The following is a 23,245-nucleotide window of genomic DNA, read 5'->3' as shown; positions in this document are numbered from 1 at the left end:
TAGAGACATAGAGGCGCTGCCTAATGCGGATAACAGAAACTTACCATGCAACTATGAAATTTTTTTAAGGTGCATTCAACATGTGCATACGCGAGATTTAAAAATCTTGATTTTAACTGGTGAATAAGTATTTGTGAACATTATTTTCTCGAAATATGCCTAGATCTCTCGTTAAGTGTTCTGGGAAAATTCGTTAAGTGTGGAAACCGTTGTTTAGAAGAAAATGGCAGAAAGTGCAGCTTAATGTGTGAAATGTAGAGGCATGCGCGAAAAATCATTACCCTCTCTACGAAAATATCAAAATCGCTTGCGGCGCATCAACTTTATCTAATAGATATATGGGTACAATCCTAAACCCCAATGAAGAAAGAAGAAAATATTTATCGAGTTCGATTAGTGGCGAACTGAAGTGGCTTTTACTTGATGAAAATCCATTTATAAAAATAAATAAGAACTAAAAGTTCAGATTTTCACGAAATTATGTATTTTGACATGACAATTGTTTCGACAAAACCGGGTTTTATCAAATGTGCAGGGGACAGCGGACTTATCATTCAACTAGGTGACGACAGTAGCGATAGTAACGATTTTTTATGTGACTGATATTTTATTATTATATTTAATATTTTGAATATTATTAGTGATACTATGTAGAAGTGTAATGAAATAAAACGTAATAAATTGTTACTTTGTGCTATTTTTTTTAATGTACATGTTTCAACAATTGCTCGGCGAAAAAGATTGAAAAAATACTTAATTCCCCGCTTGTTAGTGTAGGTAGATAAATTCCTAGGACGGTCCTAGAATGGTTACGGGTAAGGGTCTGATGTTCGATAAGGGGCTGCGGTTTTGGAGTAATAAACAGTAGGTAAAGTTAATCAAGAGGTCGGTATACCTGCTCAAACGTCGATTCATTCAATTAATCAAGCATAAATAAACGAATTACGGAAAAATGGAAACCGTAACAACAGTACAGCTCTCGTGTCCCTCACATCGACTACATGTGACGTTAAATTGATCTTGAATTTTTACCGATTACCGAGTAGGTGGAGAGGGGTCGATCTCAATGCGAGCGAACCGAACGTCAATCTCACAAAGCAACGAACGCTGTCTCATTCGTGTAGGTCCGTGTTGTAGGTTAGTTCATTCGGTCCGATAGTCACAGTCGCGTCCTAATTAAACTTCGAGTTGAGTACATAAAGTTCGGTTAAAGTGAACCCAAACTCGTCAAAGATGCGATCCCTGGAAAACAACGGAAACAACGTCCTGGAAGCCGAAAACAGAGTACCGTCCTTGAGGTAAATATAAGATGACTTCGTTTACTTCTGAGCGCCGATCTTTTAACAGGTAGAAATTTGTATCGTTGGCATGCTTGATTTAAACAATCGGTTTGAAAAAGGAAAAACGGATCGGGTAGTTTTGGTTCCTCTCGCGGCTTTTGCTCGTTTGTGAAGATTTGACCGTTTGTTTATGTCACTATAACGAGATTGTTTAGTATATTTTCTATATCGTTTGGCCGGTTTTAGATTCGAGACCGTAAATATGTTTTGCATGGTTACTTCGTGGATTCGACAGCGTTTGTGGGACACATTTCGCGATATTGTTTATATCGCTGGAAAGAGCACCTTTGAAATCGTAAATAATTATCATTTAATCGCCCTTTTTGTCCTATTAGTTAAAACTAGTGATATTCAATTTTTTTTTACATATTTGTTAGGGTTAATTTCTATTTAAATTGACAAATCGACTCTATTAAGTTAAAGAAATGTATTTTCTCATAACTTTTACAAAACATAATATTCTATTACAATGAACTCATAAACAATAAAGTAATAAAATATTAGCTCATAACAAAATAATATTTAGAAATGAATATAAAAAAATAGAAAAATTTGGAATTTCTCATAACATTGCTATTGTAACTATTGTAAAAACAAAATAGCAAAAAAAACATTTTCTATAGAAAATTTTTTTTTCTTAAACACTACAACCCTTTTTTACGCGCACACTATAAATTGTACATTACAAACTCCCACATGTGGCAAATAAGCACGTGGCTACTAATGCATAATATCTTCTTCTGTCTGCTAAGCGAGGACATGTTAAGCAGCTTACTCTCTTCTCTAACTCATTATTACCAAGTTCTAGATGAACATCTGTTTTCAAAATGGTTGCTATATTTTGTTTGACTTGCCTTGAAATTTGGGCAATACTTACTCTTCTTTCCATGTGATCCTCAACAAGTTGTAGTGTCAAACACTTGATAAAATCAAATCTGGATTTGTGGAGATTTTCAGGTAGACATGCATATATTAAAAAGCGTTTGCAGATGAAATGTCTAAAATTGTGTAAAAAATCGCGGCCATCGTCGGCTTCTACAATGGGTGGAATATATAATATTCATATTTACACATTCATACACCGTATATCTTTCATTCATGCCTCTTTTTGTATTAGTACAAAATTCAATAATTTTCGTTTTTTTTTTGTTTCGTTATTCACTGCATTATTGTAGTGTTTGTAGGTCTAGTTTTAGATGGCAAGAACGATATAGGGAGCTCTCTCTGATGTTTTTAGTTGAAACATACCTATACAATACAAACACACTTCCAATATAAAAATATAGACATTTGAGAAATAATTAGAAATTAGAATATTTGGGCCCTTGCTGAAGAAGACATTTTAGAACACTTGTTTGCTAGCCAAATTTAACTTTTTTTTAAATAATCCATTTATCTTATGTGTATTGCAATGGCACGCACATTGATAGGAAATCAATGATTTATTAATCGTTTATTAGTCCTTCCGCGTCAAATAATATAGTTAAGACGAGCTATACACCCATAGGGAGTAATAAACATATATTTCAATTGCATGTGATATTTTCTTGCTTAGTTTTTTACACTGAGTGCTGTGACAAACAAAAAAACAAGACAAACGAAAGTTCCTCGCAGATCGATATCGATTATCCATCCATGGCCTGGTTAATTGTTTTTTGAAAATCGATTAGCGGGTTACAAAATTTGCGACCAAGATAATGACAATTGTTTTTAATATGATCATGATTATGTCAACACTAGGATTGCTATTTTTATTTCTTGTGAGACATGATGCGGTGAGTGTTGTTCGATGTTCAAGATTAGAATTTTTATTGATGTTTAATTTATCGAAGCTAATTTGATTGAATTTGTTTTCTAGATTCTGATTTTAGATTCAACACGCAATTTCACAAATTGTGCTAATTGTATCTTCAAGATTCGGGGTTTGCTGAAACACCTGTGAAGTGTACGAGAAAACTTAACGGTTACGGCACTAAGATCATTAATCACAATTCTCGATTAAGTATAACAAAGAAGTGTAAATCAAGTAACGATCTCTAAGGTCTAGAAAATTTGGTAGGGAAAAGCCCATTACGTAATACCCATTATTTGAAAAAAAAGCAATTGTGTAAAACGCATCGGACATGTATGTGGGTTCAATGGATATGATCCTTCGAGGAATCTTTCAGTGTAGTTACGCCTAATTAGTTTTTTTGCGGGCGACTTTTGCGTATTTAGAATGGGTAATTCCGAAAAAAAAAAGTTCGGTGTCGTTGGTATTGGTATTTGCTGCGTGTCTTTGCGGTGCCGGTGTTTTTCGGTATTATTCAACAGAAACTTCCTACGCTAAGAACTTTATTCATTATTAAATGTCATATTAAATATTTTACTAAAACTTAAAATTACTTGAATATTTAAGTCGTCACCACCAAAGCCCGCATCCTAGGGGGATATTTTTTGTTAATTAGTTAATCAATTTAATGGACTCTACATCCTGAGTCCTAGAACTAATGTATGATCGAAGAACTTTGTAAAGACAATCATCCACATCGCAATTTTCAAGTTTTACTAACATTGTAGAATGATGTACTACTGACATTGAACATACAGCGAGAAATTAGTAGCGACGGATCTACCTCCAAAAAAAGTCAAATTGCATTTCACCAACAACGTACCCACGTTTAAAAAATAGCTCCTCTGTTATAATTGCGTCAAGCATTTTGCAGGAATTGATTAATTTATTGTTTGTTTAATAGTAATAATATTTCTTTATTGCAAAATCATTACATATTGTAATTAACAGATTAATGGTTTAATACGGTAGTCGCAAATTACTCAGTAACAGTTAAACAGTTAACAGTTAAGTCCGTATAATTTACAAACTAAGAAGAAAATCAATAAAGAAGAAAATAATCCCATGTCAAGCATATTATTTATTTTTTACGTCAGTATATTTCTAGAGAGTGTTCTAAAACAAATGGGAGAAACTTAAGGGGGTGATTCCTGGTTTAAAAGAAAGGATGTTATATAAACGTTGAATCAGTATTATTATTACAAAACACAATTCTTATATATTCATCCTTTGCCATGGTGATCTGTCAAAAAAACACGATTTTACTTGGTTTAAAAATTACAGGTGCAATTTTCTTATAAATCGCGGTATCTCTCTTTTAGTTTAGTTTCTTCAAATAGATACTCAGGACATCTTTTACTGATTATTTTATGGAAATAAAATAAAAACATAAATAGGCTTAGGATTGGCAAAGGCCGTTTTTACGCAGTTAGTTGATGACATAATCCTTAAACCTTAAATCAACATCAAGCAACAGTTTCGAGCTTTTGTTTTCTGTCTGTGAGGTATGGCTTCAGATCGAAACCAAGTATCGTATATACCAACCAATCAAAGTAACTTATGACTTAACCTCTCAAAAACCTTTGAATAACCTAGCAGAATCAGAGCCGTTTAAGTCAGGTGCCCTTCTCAACTGCAATAAAATCGACTAAACATTATATGGTTTTAAAATGTTAGAACTGTATTAACTTTTATCACCTTTGACTTTAAGTTTTGACACGTTAAGGCAAATGTCTAAGAACCTTCAGAGATTGATTTATTTGTTATTGTTGATGCAAACCAAAACTATTAATGTCAGATGTCATGTCGTATGATATAACTTTGGTTGTGAGAAGGTATATATACAATTTTGTTTAAATTTTTCGTTTCTGCATTCATTTTCGAATGAATTTCATAGAAATTTTCAAATTGAAATTATTTTGAGAGCAACCTGACAATTTATATATATATATATATATATATATATATATATATATATATATATATATATATATATATATATATATATATATATATATATTCCTTAAAATTGGCCAGTTTTGTAGCAATAAACAACAAATCAAAAATAGAGAGAGAATTCTATTGATATAAGATAAACAAATTATATATATATATATATATATATATATATATATATATATATATATATATATATATATATATATATATATATATATATATATATATATATATATATATATATATATATATATATATATATATATATATATATATATATATATATATATATATATATATATATATATATATATGTATATATATATATATATATATATGTATATATATATATATATATATATATATATATATATATATATATATATATATATATATATATATATATATATATATATATATATATATATATATATATATATATATATATATATATGTATGATAAAAAAAAGTTATTGATAGATATTTTTACGTATCGTCTATTGGTGTAGTCCACAAATGTTTTAGACAACTCATTTTCGACATAGAGCCCAAACATAGTATTTTTTTATGAAACGAACTATATTTTTAGTAACAAAAAAATCGCCTTATTTTCTCTTTAAATTGATATATCATTCTGACGTAAACTAACCATTAAAAACACAATATTATAAAACACACACAAACAAAATATAAGTATTAACAACAAAATATTAACCTTATAAACTAAATATAGTACCTAAAAAGATTACATTCGGAGCTGCAGAACGGGACTTACATTTTTGTTACTAAAAAACCCAAAATGAACTCACTCAACATCAATGGAAGATTAACAAGCAAAATAGTAAAAAATTTGCAGTGTCTTTTTTAAAAAACGTGTTTTTGTGTGTTATTCGCAAATGAGATTTTCAATTGTTTTTCTGAATTTGCCATCATCATATATTCAATAATAAAAAAATTAACAGCACACCTGGAGTCAATCAAGAATCATAAAAATATTCAAGAAAACATATACATGCGTCGCATCATAGTAATTTGAAGCTTGTTTCATAGAAGTAAAAATCTACAGGGCACAGATAATTTTAAATTTTATGTCAAAACTCGGAAACTGCGCATTTGACGTTTTCGTATCCAGAGTAAAAATTTGCCTAGTAAGAAATTTAACTTACATCTAAATTTAAAAAGTTACGTAGCATTAATTTTTACCTAAGAATGCCGGCTAGCTACGAAACGGTTGTAGATAGCCAGTCAAGTTTTTCGTATCTAATATTATCTCTTTAAATAAAATGTGTTAGAATAAAACAACTTTTGGTCCACCCAGTTCATACTCGGTAAGGGTTGTAATGGATATTTTTTATTATCCGTAAGAAAAATCGTTCCACTTAAATCATTTACGTCGATACATTAATTTAACCGAAACCGAGATAACACAATAACGCAAAACCAACATTTGAAGTGCCCACCTAAATAAATAACGTTTAAATCATTCGACCACGAGTGGTTTTGCCACGTCAAGTACCTACCCCCCTTTCCGGTCGGTGCGTATGGAACACGGTCCAACTTTTTTTGTTCGTGGCCTTCGGGATATCCTATAATTAATCTTTACAGATAAAAAGAATATCTTGACCTAAAGCAAGACGCCTTTGAACAACGGCGGCAATGAATATAGCCCAAATGAATATTATTATAGTAAACAGTTGTTCTTATATTTGTTGTCAATTGTACTTAATGCTAAATATTTTCGTAGCTAAGTAACAACTTTCTTATTTGAAATTTAACACCTTGTACCTAGATACATATCTGTCGAACATTAATTTCTGAAACTCACCACAAGCTAAAATGGTGACATTTGTGTAATGCTCTATTGTTTTTATTCGTGTTTCATCGTCATAGTACTTTTTCAATTAAAAAACGATTTATTGGTAATATTTCGAAAATTATATCTTTAGGTAACATACAAAGTTAGTCCTGCCTTAGTTCTGAGAAATACGATAAAATTGTTAAAGTTGATTGTTTGACATAATGATATGTTCATTTAAATTTTTAACTTTCGTCACACATTATTTATTTTTTTTAGATACCCCCAAAGACCACTATCGAAATCGACGCCAAATATATATAAGGCTTTCAGTAGGAAAAATCGATACATACAAAGCTGGAATGCTAAAATTCAATATCTGCTGGTTTTTGAACATTTTTTTGCATTTTTGAATTTTGCATGTTAAAAAGCTCCAGGTATGGAACTTTATCGTTCCAGCTATGTGGCAGTCTTGGAGATATTGAAGCATTCCGCCACTATTTAATGAAAAATCCGTATCCCCGTAGTTCAATAATTAACAGAAAGAAAATTGTGAAATTATGAGAATTTACTAAATTCGACATGCCGAATTCATTGCAATATAAAAGTGGTAAATACAATTTCGAAAACGGTTGCTCCTAGCGGGTTTTTTGTCACAACAATATTATATACCAAAAATATAATACGAGATCATACAAAAAGTTATAGTTTTATAGAAAAAAAAAGTACAAGTAGCGCCCCCTACGAGTAAGAGCTAAATTACGAACAAATCAGGTACCAATTTTTTAACTGAAATCAATTATTTAAGAAATTATGAGGTAAAGATAAAAATAAATATAAAATGTAGCAATAAAAATACCACACAATTCTGTTTTAAAAATAGCTGAGAAATCATCCTTTTCATTACTGAACCTCTAGTTCCACAAATAAATAATCACTCAATAGAAATTTTACATTTTAATTAAAAATTTACAAATGGCGGATTTTTTTTTATTAGTTCTTCTCAACGATACTTTTTGGTATGTTTCCAACTGCGATTATAGTAATTCTAGTAACAGATGCAAACATGCATGGTTATATTCCTGACCTTTATTTTAATTCTGCCTTGCATGCATCGTTTCCCATCGAGAGATATATATTACAACATTTACATAATTTGTTGAGGTATTTGTATATAAAACCAGACGAAAACGGACAAGATTACTAATTCTAAAATACAATAATATAATATATAACAATAATATATATAACAATATATAACAATAACAATAATAATTATTTTACAAATAATATTCATTTGGGCTATATTCATTGCCGCCGTTGTTCAAAGGCGTCTTGCTTTAGGTCAAGATATTCTTTTTATCTGTAAAGATTAATTATAGGATATCCCGGAGGCCACGAACAAAAAAAAGTTGGACCGTGTTCCATACGAACCGATCGGAAAGGGGGGTACTTGACGTAAAACGGTTTGACGTCTGTAAATGAATTTACGTGAATGCCTATTGGCAAAACCACTTGTGGTGGAATTATTTAAACGTTATTTATTTAGGCGGGCACTTCAAATGTTGGTTTTGCGTTATTGTGTTATCTCGGTTTCGGTTAAATTAATGTATCGACGTAAATGATTTAAATGGAACGATTATTTTTACGGATAATAAAAAATATCCATTACAACCCGTACCGCGTATGTACTGGGTGGACCAAAAAGTTGTTTTATGCTAACACATTTTATTTAAAGAGATAGTATTAGATACGAAAAACTTGACTGGCTATCTAGAACCGTTTCGTAGCTAGCGGGCATTCTTATATAAAAATTAATGCTACGTAACTTTTTAAATTTAGATGTAAGTTAAATTTCAAAAAAGACGTTACTCAGCAAATTTTTACTCTGGATACGAAAACGTGCCCTGTAAATTTTTACTTATATGAAACGAGCTTAAAATTACAATGATGCGACACGCATGTATATATTTTCTTGAATATTTTTATGATTCTTGATTGACTCCGGGTGTGCTGTTGTTAATTTTTTTATTATTGAATATACAATGATTGCAAATTCAGAAAAACAATTGAAAATCTCATTTGCGAATAAAACACAAAAACACATTTTTTAAAAAGGACATACTGCAAATTTTTAACTATTTTGCTTGTTAATCTTCCATTGAAGTTGAGTTCATTTTGGGTTTTTTAGTAACAAAAATATAAGCCCCGTTCTGCAGCTCCGGAATGCAATTTTTTTAGGTACTATAATTAATTTATAAGGTTAATACTTATATTTTGTTGTTAATACTTATATTTTGTTTGTGTGTATTTTATAATATTGTGTTTTTATGGTTAGTTTACGTCAGAGTGATATATCAATTTAAAGAGAAAATAAGGCGATTTTTTTGTTACTAAAAATATAGTTTGTTTCATAAAAAATACTATGTTTGGGCTCTATGTCGAAAATCAGTTGTCTAAAACATTTGTGGACTACACCAATAATGATACGTAAAAATATCTATCAATAACTTTTTTTCTATCATACAAACTAGGTGACATACTTTAATTTAATAATTGTATGATAATTGATTGATAGATATTTTTACGTATCATCTATTGATGATATATATATATATATATATATATATATATATATATATATATATATATATATATATATATATATATATATATATATATATATATATATATATATATATATATATGTATGATGACACTATACTCCGGGATATCATCCGTTCGCTCGTTGAACTCCGACTGGAATCCTGCATCCGACTGGAATCCTGCAAATCCTGCATCCGACTGGGATCCTGCAGACGTTTCGCCAAAATCTCACTTGGCATCTTCAATGCTCGCGCTCCGAAAACACTTCGTGAGTGTGTTAATAACAATGAAGATTGACCATAAACACACACAAAGTAGACACAGTTCTTTAACACTGTTGGCAGCATTATTGAGTTCTAAAAGTTTGTTCTGGTAACTCTCTTCTCTTTCTCTCCTTCTCTACGCATAGATGTTTGGTCCACCATATACGGCTCGGATTGGGTGCCAATCAATTCTGTTAATAAAACAATAGCAAACGTCACGTTTTATTTGCTTTTCACCTACGCAAGATCCAAGAGGCGACGAAAAAAAAAATCGATATAACGTCATCACAATTTTTTCAATAACAATTGTATATTGCATCTTAAAAGGGTTTTGTTCCCTTTACAATAATTTTACCGTAACGTTTTTAAAATATTAATTACTAGATAGCAGTAAAGTCGAGAAATTTTTGTTTCCCAAGATCTGGACAGCGCGTGACGTTGTATTCTTGTTGCCTAGATTTCTGCACGGCGTGTCCAATACCATTTTCGATTACTGTCGTGAAATTACGTAATGAAAATGGAAACATCATGGATGAATGTCGAAATTTTTGATTTTTGTTGGCAAAAGCACTCCGAGATGAATGTATCTTCGGTCTCCCTTTTTTTGCCGCTAAAAGAACGCTCCCATGCAAAGATTCTTCCTAAAAAAAAATATATAAACTGTGACAAGTCGACATTCTTGAAAGCAAGAATATGTTAATCGTTCACTGAAGAGTGCCTTACTGGGTACAACAGAGAGAATCAATGGAAAGTGAAAGAATGACTTGTGCATTGCTTTGCAAAACATAACCTCTACAACAGCAATGTTTAAAGAATATTTATGTTGCAACTTAACAAACTAATATAATTATTTATTGAACGTTTTTTTCTTTATTTCAGTTTTTTTAATTTAATCCGATTGAACTTACAGGAGGAATTAGATAAAAAAAGTAACTAAAGTCACTGGAAGCCGTTACACTTATAGGAAGAATAATTTTACGAGTGGTATAACACGGAACAAGCTTGATTGGGATGTGATTCCCACTTATGATTAATATTGACGACGATTCTAGTAATTCCAGTGATTTCAGTGACTCAGAATTTAGAATCGCTGAATGTATGTTTTTTGTTATGATTAACGAATGAGCAAATAAAATCGAGTTGTAAATAAATGTTCAAATATCCAAATATTCATAATATCTAATTAAATGTATTTTGAAGTACTGAACGTTACTGTTGTGTCTTTTTTTTTTTTTTGGTTTTGATTTGCAAATGAGCAAATAAAATCGAACAACTTAATTCCCTGTTTGTGTTGTTATCAAAACAATATATTTTTATCGTAATTCTTGTTATTAACTTATATTACGTCTCTTTTCGCACGAAGCTTGTCGATATTGAATTGAATGACGCATGAGATAAGTGCTGACGTAAAAAACAGCACTGGATTTCTCGTAGGCCGCCCGATAAGCGCGCGAATTTATTCAAGAAAGATATGCGTCGAATGAAAAATTATTATAGTTCGTGTCAAAATAACGGAGATTTTTTACATCCAAACACATTATCGGCGTTGACGCACTCGGTTTGCCCCCGCTGTCCGGGTGAAATGTTATTTTAAGGCTTCTGAAATTAAACTGCATTCTCAACGGCGAATTACGTAAAAAAGTTTGTTTTTTTTCAATATAGAAAAGACCAAATACATATAGTCTAAGATCCTACGCACGGCAGACCTACGTCATTTTAGCAAAGCTGAAATTTTGAAGATGGATGGTATATTGTATGTATAGGAAGGTACTTGATAGGTTGAAAGCGGGGCCGGTTTACAGATAGTAAATCGAAAAGGTGTAATACAAAAATTATAAAAATAGAGGAAACAGTGAAGGATATTCCAAAAATTGATTTAAAAGTCATAGATTTGACTAAACAAGTCGTAGACTTAAAATCGACTATTAAACTAAATAGTTTCGAAATTAATGGTGTCCTAGAAAAATGAGGTGAAAATTTACGTTTGGAGATGAACTCAAGTTTTAAAGCTCTCAATACGCAAGAGAACACATTTGTGTCGTATAAAAGGATTGCCCACATGAATCCGGAAAATAGATCTCCACGTTTGGTGATTGTAACGATGGAACCTAAAGAAGCTGCTGTATGAAAAAAGAAAGGCCTTAAATTAAATGAAACTGGGATGTCCCAGAGAGATACAGCCTTATACATCAATGAGCATTTAACTCCGGAGAACAAATTATTGTTTAAGAAGACCGAGATTTTTGCAAGACTAGTCCAGGCTCCAAGTGCTGGACCAATGATTGTAATAATCATAACAAAATAAGGAAAATAATATCAGAACATATGCTTAAACAATAAATTCAAATATCTATGTTATTTTTGATCGCAATTTGACAAGATTTTTTTTGTCTCAATTAATGACTCTTAAAATTAAATACTTTGAGTAATCGAGCAGATGTTTTGTATGTAAATGTGTCTTATGAAGTTTATCGGTTGAATCGAAACTTGCGGGTGTCAAACTAGAGAAATGGTAGGGGCACGTTTACAGCAGTGACGAAAAAAATTGACTGGGTTGAACATTTTAATTGGAGCTGCGATGGAATTTGCGAAGATCTTTGGGTGGATATTAAAATGGCATCGTCCATGTCTATCTTGATATGTTGCATTTACGCACCTCCTAACGCAAGTGTTGGAAATCTCACTGCGCACCTAAATAAGGTGTCTAGTATTATGCGCTGTGTTCTACAAAAAAGTGTGGTATTATGGGGGATTGTAATACATCAAAATTAAAGTGGGTATTTGACTATAGTGAGAGTTATGTGCCCTTAGATATATCTGGGTTTACACTGTGAGTTACTGATACATTCTTTTAATTCGATTAATTTTGATCAATTTAATGGCGTATCCAATGGCAATGCAGGTTTTGTGGACTAGGTGTTTAGTAGCTTTAAAAATGTTACTGTGGCAAGGTCTCCGGATCCTTTCGTGAGGAAAAGAGTCACTCAACACAAATGTATTAATATTTCATTTGAAACAAACACACTAGAACCCTTTAAGACAAAATCAAATTTTGAAAAACTTGAAAATGTATATGCCAATTATAATGTAATAAATGGTGAGTTGTCACGAGTGTCGTGGGTAAATCTTTTCAATGGTGTCTTTTACGAGATTATGATTGCGTCACTTTTTCTAAACTACGGAAGAGAGTTAGGGTAGCGATAAGTGCGAACTATAAAAATTACGTCGAAAATACAGAAAATAACCTAAAAAAAACGCAAAATCATTTTGTCTGTAAGTCTGTAACGTATCACAACAGCACTTATAATACGGATGGGGATATCTGTGAAGCGTTTCCTGCTTTTTTTTTCTAGTGTCTAGGAGCCAGAAACATCTCCTATTCCGTTGCTGGATATCCCATGCGACACAGTTCCTTTAAACTACATTTTTGAAGAGAAGATTAGAATTGAGTTAAACAAAGATGATATAAATAATGGCCCTGGGCCGGACAAATTGTGCCGATCTCAAGTCTTATACGGAATCTGCTGCTACCGCTATTTTAAATCTTTAATAAAAGTTTATCAGACGGGCAATTCCCGACTATTTAGAAACGTGCCAAAGTAGAACCTGTTCTTAATAGTGACAGTTAGAGAGGAGTTATTTTTCAAACTTTGTTACGTTCTTGGTGAAACGCCACACGGCTTTTTTAGGAGTAGGTCCGTCGCTACAAATCTCTCACGGTATATTCAGGACGTGTCTGAGGCGTTAGGTAATAGAATGCAAATGGATACTGTGTACATCGATTTCTCCAAAGTATTTGATAAAGTAAATCATCCTAGAATATTAGTACAATTTAAAAACTTCGATGTGCACCGTCTCCTTACAAAACTCTTCAATCATAAATACATTCTAGGGCGCACTTTGTTGAATTAAATGGAACTAAATCTAAATCTATTGATATCAGGTCTGGCATACTTCAGGGATCGCACTTGGGACCTATTCTTTTTTCTTTGTTCATAGCGGACACAGGTTAACGTTTTCGTTTTGAAAAATGTATTTCATATGCTAACCAAAAGGTGTGTCGCAAGTTTCAGGAGGACCTTGATAGGTTTTATGACTACTGCCTATTAAATCGACTGTTTTTAAATATTGGCAAATGTTACTGTCTTAGGTCGAGTAAATTAGCTTTTGATTATAAATTCAATGGAGCAAGTATTAAAAAAGTAAAGCATATCAATGATCTTGGAGCAACTATAGACACAAAACCGAGCTTTGAAATTCATATTGAAAATATAGTGAAAAGGGCTTACAGTAACTTGGGTTTTATTACAATAGTTGGCAAAGATTTTATAAATCTCAAATTGCTGGTCGTACTCTATAACGCCTATGAGAGTCCCGTCTTCAGTTTGCTAGTGGGATATGGAGTCCCCAATATCGTAAGTAACTTTAGATATGACCACAATGTACTACTAGGTGTATCTTATGAAACAAGCCTCGACCTTTATCATGTTATCTGTTAGACGAATGATATGTATTGGCATTTTTTTGCACAACATTGTTAATAACAGAGTAGACTGGCCAAAAGCTTTGAAAAAATTATCCTTTAATGCTAGGGCGGTATTGACTAGAACGCCTACTTTATTCTATGAGCCTAAATATAGTACAAAATTAGGAAGCAACTGACCAATATCTCTTTTGCAAAGAAATTATAATAGTTACTTTTTGCACATAGCTATTTTTGCTATGTCACTCAATTCATTTAGGAATCAAGCAATAAGAGTGTTTCGCTTGGACTAAATTAAATTTATTTCTCGTTTTTCTTTTTCTTTTTTGGGTTTCGAAATAGTTTTTGTTTACTCTTTTGAATTAAGAGAAATGTACTTAATTTAAGTGTATCTTTGAGTCACTCGTTTACTAAGCACTCGCTCCGGTGTGCTCGTGACTAAAATGCATAAAATAGTTTCTAAAGTAACCTATCCAAAACTACGATTTTCAGGGCTGGTAAAAGGTTAGAAAAATGTTTCTTTCGGAAAGGTTTAAAAAAATACTTTTTTTTTATTAATATTATTATTATTATTATTATTATTATTAGAAGGTCGTCTCGCTTTGGTTTTTTCCAAAACGCTCTGAACTAACGGCTTGAGGCACTCACAGCGACTTGGACAAATATTTCGCACTCTAAAATAGATAACCTTGAGTGCAAAATCGCTTTTGCCTCTTAGCGCGTTTACCCGTAGGTAATTCAGTATAAACGGAGCCGACCGGGCTTAAAAATACATTTTGTATATTTTTTTAAACCGCTAGCCTTAAAAAGACTCCGCGCTCTTCGCGATTGTAATTTTCCGTTTGCGATTTATCGATCAATTTTTTTGCTTTTATGTGTCGAAACGTTAACGCGTTAATAATATCGGGCGTTCGTGAATACGACCGTCGTTGTTGACGCATGAGTCTTTTTTTCTCGCGCGCGAAGTGAAAGCTTTCGAAATCCCGAGATTTGTTGGCGCGACTTCAAAAAGCCGATCGGAGACGATTTACGCCACGGCCCTAATAAAGTTCAAGTAAGCTAATTAATTCGATAGCCTGACTACTGCACTACTCTGCGAATCCACTGTGCACTACCATTCCCAAACACTTTCATTATGCCTTTGTCACATCCTTTCTAGTCTTTTGTCTTTCCTTTCTAGTGAGTCATTATCAAGGTTGACCTTGGAATGCCGGTAATGGCAAAGCACAAATGATTTTAAACTTTTTAAGGTGTCGACACTAATAAAATCAAAATATCGCCCTGTACTGATAAACGCTTGTAAATCGCCTTTTAATTGATTGATTACTCGGTTTACGAAAGGTAACGGAAAGACCTTCCGTTATATTAGGCCAAACAAGTCAGTCATGTGCTGGACAATTCCATAAATTCAGCGGGAAGATATTTTATTATTTGACCAAACTAAAATAATGAGAAGCAATATATTAAGTAAGATAGTAAGTGGCCAAAAATGACACATAGCATATTTATTGGTACCGGATTTTCAATAGGGACTAAAAATAGTTTTACTGCACACGGTTTACCTACACTTAGCGCGATTGTTCTTGTTGCTTCTTCCTTTGTTTAAGCTTCGAAATGTCAAAGACCGCTGCACACCATCGCAGAACTAGACTACGGAATATGTGTCTTTATACCAAATATTTTAAAAATCGAACTGTCACATGAACTACTGGTGATATCATATTTTACGTATTATCCAGTCTATAAGTGCCTAACCTATACTACTTCGGTTGGTGAGCATCGTCCTACGTTAGTAGAATTTGCCTACCTATTTTTCCCTGTAGCACTTTCAAATTAGGCAGCTTATTAGTTCCGAAATGATAATTAATATTTTACGGTTAATTTCTTTTTCTAGATAGTTCTTAATTATGAACTGATGTTTGGTACATACAAAGATTAGTTTTTGTCAGTTAACCTTCTTAATGTTTTCCATAAGTATCATATAGCTCAAAACGCTAATTGGTCTTAAACTTAATGCTTAATTTTTTTTTTAAACTTAAAATTAATACGAGACCTTTTAGTTGTGTAGGAGGCGCTACCTACACGTCTTTCCTCGCTTTCAAAGGCCCGTGACTTCTATACGACACTGCAGTATATTTTTGGTAAACAAAAAAGGTCCTCTTATTAGAAGTCGCTAGGAGCTTCCGTTTTAGAAACATTTTAGTTTGAAATAATTTAGTTTAAATAATTGAAAAAATTTGTTAAAATTATCAATATAAAATATTTTAAAACAAAATTAAACATTCAAACAGCAAATTAAGACGGAGTAAAAAATCGAATCAAAATCAGAACCATTGTTAGAAAAAGAAAAGAACAAAAATAAAAATAAAACTTTCACATCCTCTTTTCTATTTCGAAAGCGAAATATCGGATAAAATTTAAATAACATACCCGTATAATTAAATTTAATTTCTAAGAGGTCCTTTCCTCCGTAAAATCTCCAGAGGAATGCCGCGCGATGTTTGCAACCTTGGGTATTCCATTACGCGACCCAAATACCTAGGAATGGCAGTAAATATATCAACAGTGCATAGCTAAATGCTCTTAAGATTTTACTACAAAGTTTGTTTAAGGTTAAACATAAAAATTCGTTAAATTTTATACCGTTATAAACAGCCGACGGTGAGTCACCACTTTAACTAATATTCTGTTTACCCGATTAACGGACAGATCAGATTTTGCAAAACAGTTCGATACCATTTGCATTTGTGCGTCAATAGATAGCGAGGTAGGGACAAATAGGAAACGGTGTTACTTTAAATAAACCAAAAGTTACTGAATAAAATTACTGAATTAAGTACGTTAGTAGGTAATTCAAGAAACACCCCAAATCTACAGATCATTGGTCAAAGCATAAATTTAATTTAAAAAACATAAAAACATCAAACATATAGGAATGTAAATAGAGACCTAAGAAGAAAGAAGAAAACTCCATATAGATAATCCTTCTTCGTCTCTGTTTTGGATAGAAAATAAAGTTATCTGATGCAGGAATGTTGGGAAATAAGTACTTCACATCAGGACAAATGGTACGCTTTGTATTGTTTTTAATGGTAACTAATAATAACTAAATATATATAACAATAACAACAAAATAGTTTTATTAGAATCCTTCAGCCTTATTTTATTTGATAGCAGCACATATTTTAGTAGCAGACAATATTTTTATTTTTGATAACGTTTGATCTAATACAATTAATGCCAGTATTTATTTTTTCAATAAAGGCTAAAAAAATGACAAAGTTTGTAAGAATCATTTATTTCTAAACGTCCAACAATAATTAACATTTTTCAAAATATAACTACTTTGCACTCCCTAATTCAAATTATTATTTAAAATGTAACCATTAATAGTTGTCATGATGACATTTTATCATGAAATTTCTGTGTTATCCAAAATACACTTTATTAAGACAACTTGGTTAAAACATCTCTTATTTTTATAGATTAATAATCAATTCGAAGAACAAACTGAAACCAAACCTATATTTAATCCTAATTTATCAATAGACAAATTTCCAGACATTTCCGAAGACACAAAGACAAAACCGGAAACGGTTTTTATCGAATTTATATATATTTTCCAGGCAACTTTGTGCGGGGAACTAAAAGCATCCTATTTTGCAGTTTGATGCGCTTCGTTGCATTTTCGATATGGGCGAAAATGGCAAGCAAGGTCCAGATATTTCCAGACGCGTTACTTGCTTGTGCAAATGGTTATTGTTAGCCTTATTCATGTCTGGATAACACTTTGGTTCGCTTCGGACTCGATACTTCCTTTTTGCTTCTCTTATTAGTCGTGATAAGTCAGCCATTGTGTCCCCGAAGAAATTTTACGGCATACCATTTAGATACTTCAGTACGCGTTAAATAGCAAAGTTGAGAAAATTTGTTAGAGCGCCGTGGGCTACCGAAAAGTGTATTTTGAATGACAAAGCACACCTTTTCGTTAAGATACATTCTCTGAGAAATAACGGAATCTTTACTACCAAAGAAAAACGCATACAATCTACCATTTTGATATTTGTCAAGAATATGAGAATTCTCGATCATTTCTGGAATCTTAATATTATATTTAAAAATAAAACCTAGACTGAAATTTCCACTTATACATAGCGTGTAAAACAAAGCATCACGAAAAAGTAAGTAAATATACGTGCGATAACGGTATTGAATCGTTTTTCGAAACTACTGGCTCATCATACCATCCATTCAACCCAGCAAAATTACGATTCAGAATAAAGGGACGAAGTTAAGGCGTGCGATTGAAACAAAATCCTCTTTTAGAGTGGCTATACGCATTCCAAAAAATTTATGAAAAAACACCAATGGAGGAAAGACAAAGATATACCAAGTAATCGCTCATTCAATGCTGATGGTGATTCAATACAAAAGCTGCAATTTGAACCAATCAGCAAATAAACTCCTTCAACCGACCATAGTATTAAAAAAAACTTTATTTACCTCAATCTAAAGGCTTTAGTATCTATCATCTATTAAGTTTTTAACAAAATTAAATTTACTGGACTATTCGAAAATATATTAGGGTTATTATTATTATTTTCTGATATCAGTTGATTAAGAATGATTATTAATTAAATTTCCGAATTCGTTCCTACGGAATGTGGAGTATTCTTTTACCTTCACTAAATTTGTTTTCGGAACTTAAATTTGTCGACACGTTTTTAACACCCAAACGGGGTTCTTTAAACGATGTTCCTAATAACCCGGAACTGCAAATATAATTTCGAGATAACATCAGAAGCCCGGTCACTTAGTTTCAAATTTAATGCCCATTATTAAAATTTATATGCACGAACGCTCAACATGGGAAAGCGGGCACGGTTCGTCTGATCCACCTGCAAAAATTGACGCGTAGCATCGTGAAACTTAATCGAAAGTCCAATGGAAGCAAATCTATGAAATAGGAAAATTTAGACAATTGGGTAGGGACACCTGCTGATAAACAATTTTTTTAGGCAAAACAAACTAATAATAAATGATTTTATTTCGAACAAAACGAAGTCTCTTTGATTCCTGATTGTATAGATATATAAACTGTTAGCGATAGTTATCTGAGAACAGAAGGCATAAGGAATGTTGGTTGTTAATTTTCAATATGTTGTGCGATATGGCATAATATTTTAGGGGCTGATTCTAACATAAAGAAAGTTTTTATTATAAAGAAGAGGACCCACAAGATCGATGCAAAAAATGAAAAGCAAAGACTTTTGTGGAGGAAGCTTTAATAACATTTATATACAAAAATAGGAACCCAGAATATCTAATCACAGATTTTCAATAACTGAAAAAGAACTTTATTATAAGTGCACTAAGATTTCGGGTTAGTAAAAAGTACCGGAATGCTTAAATATCTCCAAAACTGCTAAAGCTGGAACGGTAAAATTCAATACCTGGGCTTTTAAAATATGCAGACTTAAAAAATCTTAATAATAAATAGAATGTATCACAAACCAAATACATCATGTAATTGCTATTATCAATAAAAGAGAGAAAAAAATTCATTCCTTATTGCCATATTTGTTTGATTGCTTGTTGTTTTTAAAAACTAAAATAATCAGGGTTTTCTGTTGTTTTAGGTATTTTTAGGGATTGTTCCTTTGGTTTAATAACGTTCCTAATGGTGACAGTTGTTAATAAACGATAAACATTCTTTCTTTTTCTTTTGAATTATACAATATAAAAGAATCATAACTACGGATTTTTAAATAATTTAGTAATTAGCAAGGTATACAAAAAGGTACACGTTAGGTTCTATCGTTTAAAGTAACACAAGAATTTTGGTTTTGTAGAATATTTGTTCATAACATAGGTTGTTTAACTTGAAGAAATGAAATTTTCGTTATTTGTTGACCTGTATAATGAGCATCCCTGTGTATTACATATTAAAAGTTATCTGTAAAAAGCAATTTTACGAATCTTTCGTGAACTAGGACCACAATTTCAACTGTAAACCATTTCAAACATTATGTAGTAAAGATATAATGGGAACTTATATTTTGAACAAAATAGGGAAACTAATCAATTTTTTGAAAACCGCTAAAACGATAGGTGTACAACGATAACTAGAAATTGGCGGTGGAATGGAAGAAAATTCAATAATGCCCAGTTAAAATGTAGATTTTTCTACTTTTTGGGAGATGCAGCAACGTCGTGTCGACGACCAATGTTCAGAACAGTCCTACGTCTCGTTCGCTACAAATCACCCTATATAATAACTTTTGTCGCCATTTACAATTCGTCATTGCGGAAATATTGACGTCAAGAGATTGCATTACAATAATTACAATGTTAGCGCAAAAAGTGAAGCCAATTACGGACCGTTTTACAACGCCAACAACGTTTCAACATCGCGGAAAACGTTGCGATAATTTGTAAACGAAAATTTATTTAAAATCGATTTGTTTCGCGATCAGCGAAAAAAGGCTTGGCGTTTTTTTTTATTTAGTGTAAAAACCCAACGCCGTGACGCAATTTGGTACTTTCTTTTTGTTTCAAATTGACGCAATTGCCTAGGAGATTAAAGGATTCGCAGTTATAATGCATTCGCTTACGCGTGTTTCGATTGCGGTTGATAAGACAATGTATATTTTGAAACAGCGACATGAAAAAGTTCTGTACCGTATTGGTATGTTCTTTTGTTGGCTTGTAACTTTGTTCACTTAATTAAAAAGACAGAATATAAGTTATAAACCACGTATCTTCAACAGGTGAAGCAACTACAGTGTGCCTGCGTGCCGCCATGAAATTATACTGCTGTCAAAAAATGCGGGGTTGCAACTTGTTACAACTTAATAGTTCAACAAATGTTACTACCACCAATCATTGAAATACTTGTTTCTTCTTCCACCTCTGATTTTTTTCTAAATGAATTTCAATTAAATTTGTTGAACTTAGCTCAAGATATATCTTTTGCAAAACAATCTTAAAAATTGTTTAACATGTCACAAAAATTCAAAGTAATATCACATTGGAACTGCTATCTGACCTTTCAGAATAATCTGCTCCTATATCCTCTCTTCTTCACCGATATTTTCTGGAATAAAAGTAGTTGTCAATTTGTCAATACAATAATAATAAATAAAACGCGGTTTTTGCTTTGAATACATAGCCAACTGCACGATGCCTATTTATTGGCAATTGTACACAACGTTTTAAATTTTCTAGGAATTTATGGATGTTGCGTTAACCATAATTGGATGCGGGGTAAAAAAGTATGTCTGGACAGTGGCGGTTTCATTCATATAAGTTAAACTGTTTTCATGCAGTAATTGGTCAAAGTTTGAAAATTCTATTCGTAATATTTTTTTATTTTTTTTTTGAAATGGCGACATTTTGTTTTTGATGTTATGTTGAACTGCACTTTGAGTGAAGTGTATATTTTTTATCTTTTTTTTGGCAACAGTCATATGCTCCTGACTTGTATGCATCATTCTTTAAATCTCATGGTCAGTGAAACACCTTCTCCAAATCGGTCTCCAGCTCTTCGACTATCATAAGTCGAAGCCCAACATAGATGAACGGATTTTAATAAGAGAGTTACGTACCCGTGTAAGGTCTTTTGATGTGCTCCGGCAAAGCAAAAGTATAATAAGTTAGTTATTACGCTCTTTTAGTGCTTCAATCCGTAAGGATTTGAAATTTGCTCCTTGTACGTCGGAAAATCCGAAATTGCGATGGGAAAATACGCCTTGAGAAATTTTATTACGTTTGTAAGAAAATTTTTATTTAAAACTCATTCCAAATGTTCTCAAAATTGATGCGTTGATTTCATGGTCACCTATTAGCCAGCGGATCCAATTGCATGGAAATTATAGCTCATACCTAATAAAGTTTTAGTTACGTCATCGATGACGCTTATTCTTAAAAACCATCAATGGTATTTACCGAAAAATCGAGTATCATATCTCAATGCAAAAGTAAGCGTCTGGTCAGTAAATATCCTCTTGTTTGATAACGCCAAATTTCTACAATTTATCCAAAGTTCGGCATCTAAATTCAGCTTCACTGCAGTCATTAGTGAACAAAAATAGTTCAGAGCTTCAGGTACATGTAATTGAATTTTGCTTACTGCATCTGGTGTACTGTGACTGGAATTCTGAACCTTAAATTCTTTTACAAAATTAAATTCCTTACAGTTGCAAATTCTGAGCCTAATTTTAATAACATGATCAAAGAAATGGATAGACGGGATTACAGAAACCATAACAGACACTAAGAGTGACGCATTAAAGTTATATTAATAGTATTTTTGATTATTTTACAAAAATGTGTATCTTAAGTACAAAATAAAGACAAAGAAAGCTCGAAGAGCTTTTAATTTGTCTTCCATATTCAAACTACGTTATATAAAGCGAATAAAAGATTTATTTAAATGTTGTCGAGCTTCCGTGATCACTTGGCGTGAGGAATTTAGTGGGTAAGGTTATTGATTTCTCGTCTGGTCCGCAAACCCAAGTTCAAGTTCAATAACCCAGCTTGCCAACACAGACAATGAAGTCATCATGCTCCATAAAAGCGCATTACGACTTCGTTCCACGTTAATTCGACGGAGCTTCAGCGTCTTGGGAAATCTAGATCCCTGAACCTACTAGTTTACATTCACAAACGCTCCAAAAACTTTAAAGAAAAGTCTGATATTCAGTCAGATAATAAAGCTATTTTTAAGCTCATTAATTATATGATCGATTGTACCATATTGCTTACTTCATTGATGCCCATGGTTTTATCTAGAAATAATAGATTCCTAAACGTATTTTGTCGGCCCTATAGGCGTACAAATGTTGAACTTAATTCATTCGTCCCACGTGTGGCAACAATCGCTAACTCATGTTCGAATCACCTTGATTTTTTTAACGTCCGCTTAAATAGTTTTGAAGCGTCATATAAGTATAAAATCTATGGGCA

At 32.2% G+C, this 23,245-nt stretch overlaps 1 protein-coding gene across 1 annotated transcript in view; it reads left to right on the top strand.

Annotated features, from left to right (window-relative positions):
- Nucleotides 1-1,084: 1,084 nt before the first annotated feature.
- Nucleotides 1,085-23,245, top strand: part of LOC132702337 (uncharacterized) — a 39,837-nt gene continuing 17,676 nt past the window's right edge. The window contains exon 1 of the mRNA XM_060670916.1: nt 1,085-1,298. Within this exon, the coding sequence (XP_060526899.1) occupies nt 1,234-1,298 (65 nt within the window). The 5' untranslated portion in view covers nt 1,085-1,233. The remainder of the gene's footprint in view (nt 1,299-23,245) is intronic.

Source organism: Cylas formicarius, unplaced genomic scaffold (genome assembly GCF_029955315.1).
Source record: "Cylas formicarius isolate icCylForm1 unplaced genomic scaffold, icCylForm1.1 PGA_scaffold_10__41_contigs__length_53128322, whole genome shotgun sequence".
Classification (NCBI taxonomy): domain Eukaryota; kingdom Metazoa; phylum Arthropoda; class Insecta; order Coleoptera; family Brentidae; genus Cylas; species Cylas formicarius.
This window is presented reverse-complemented; position numbering and strand designations above follow the sequence as displayed.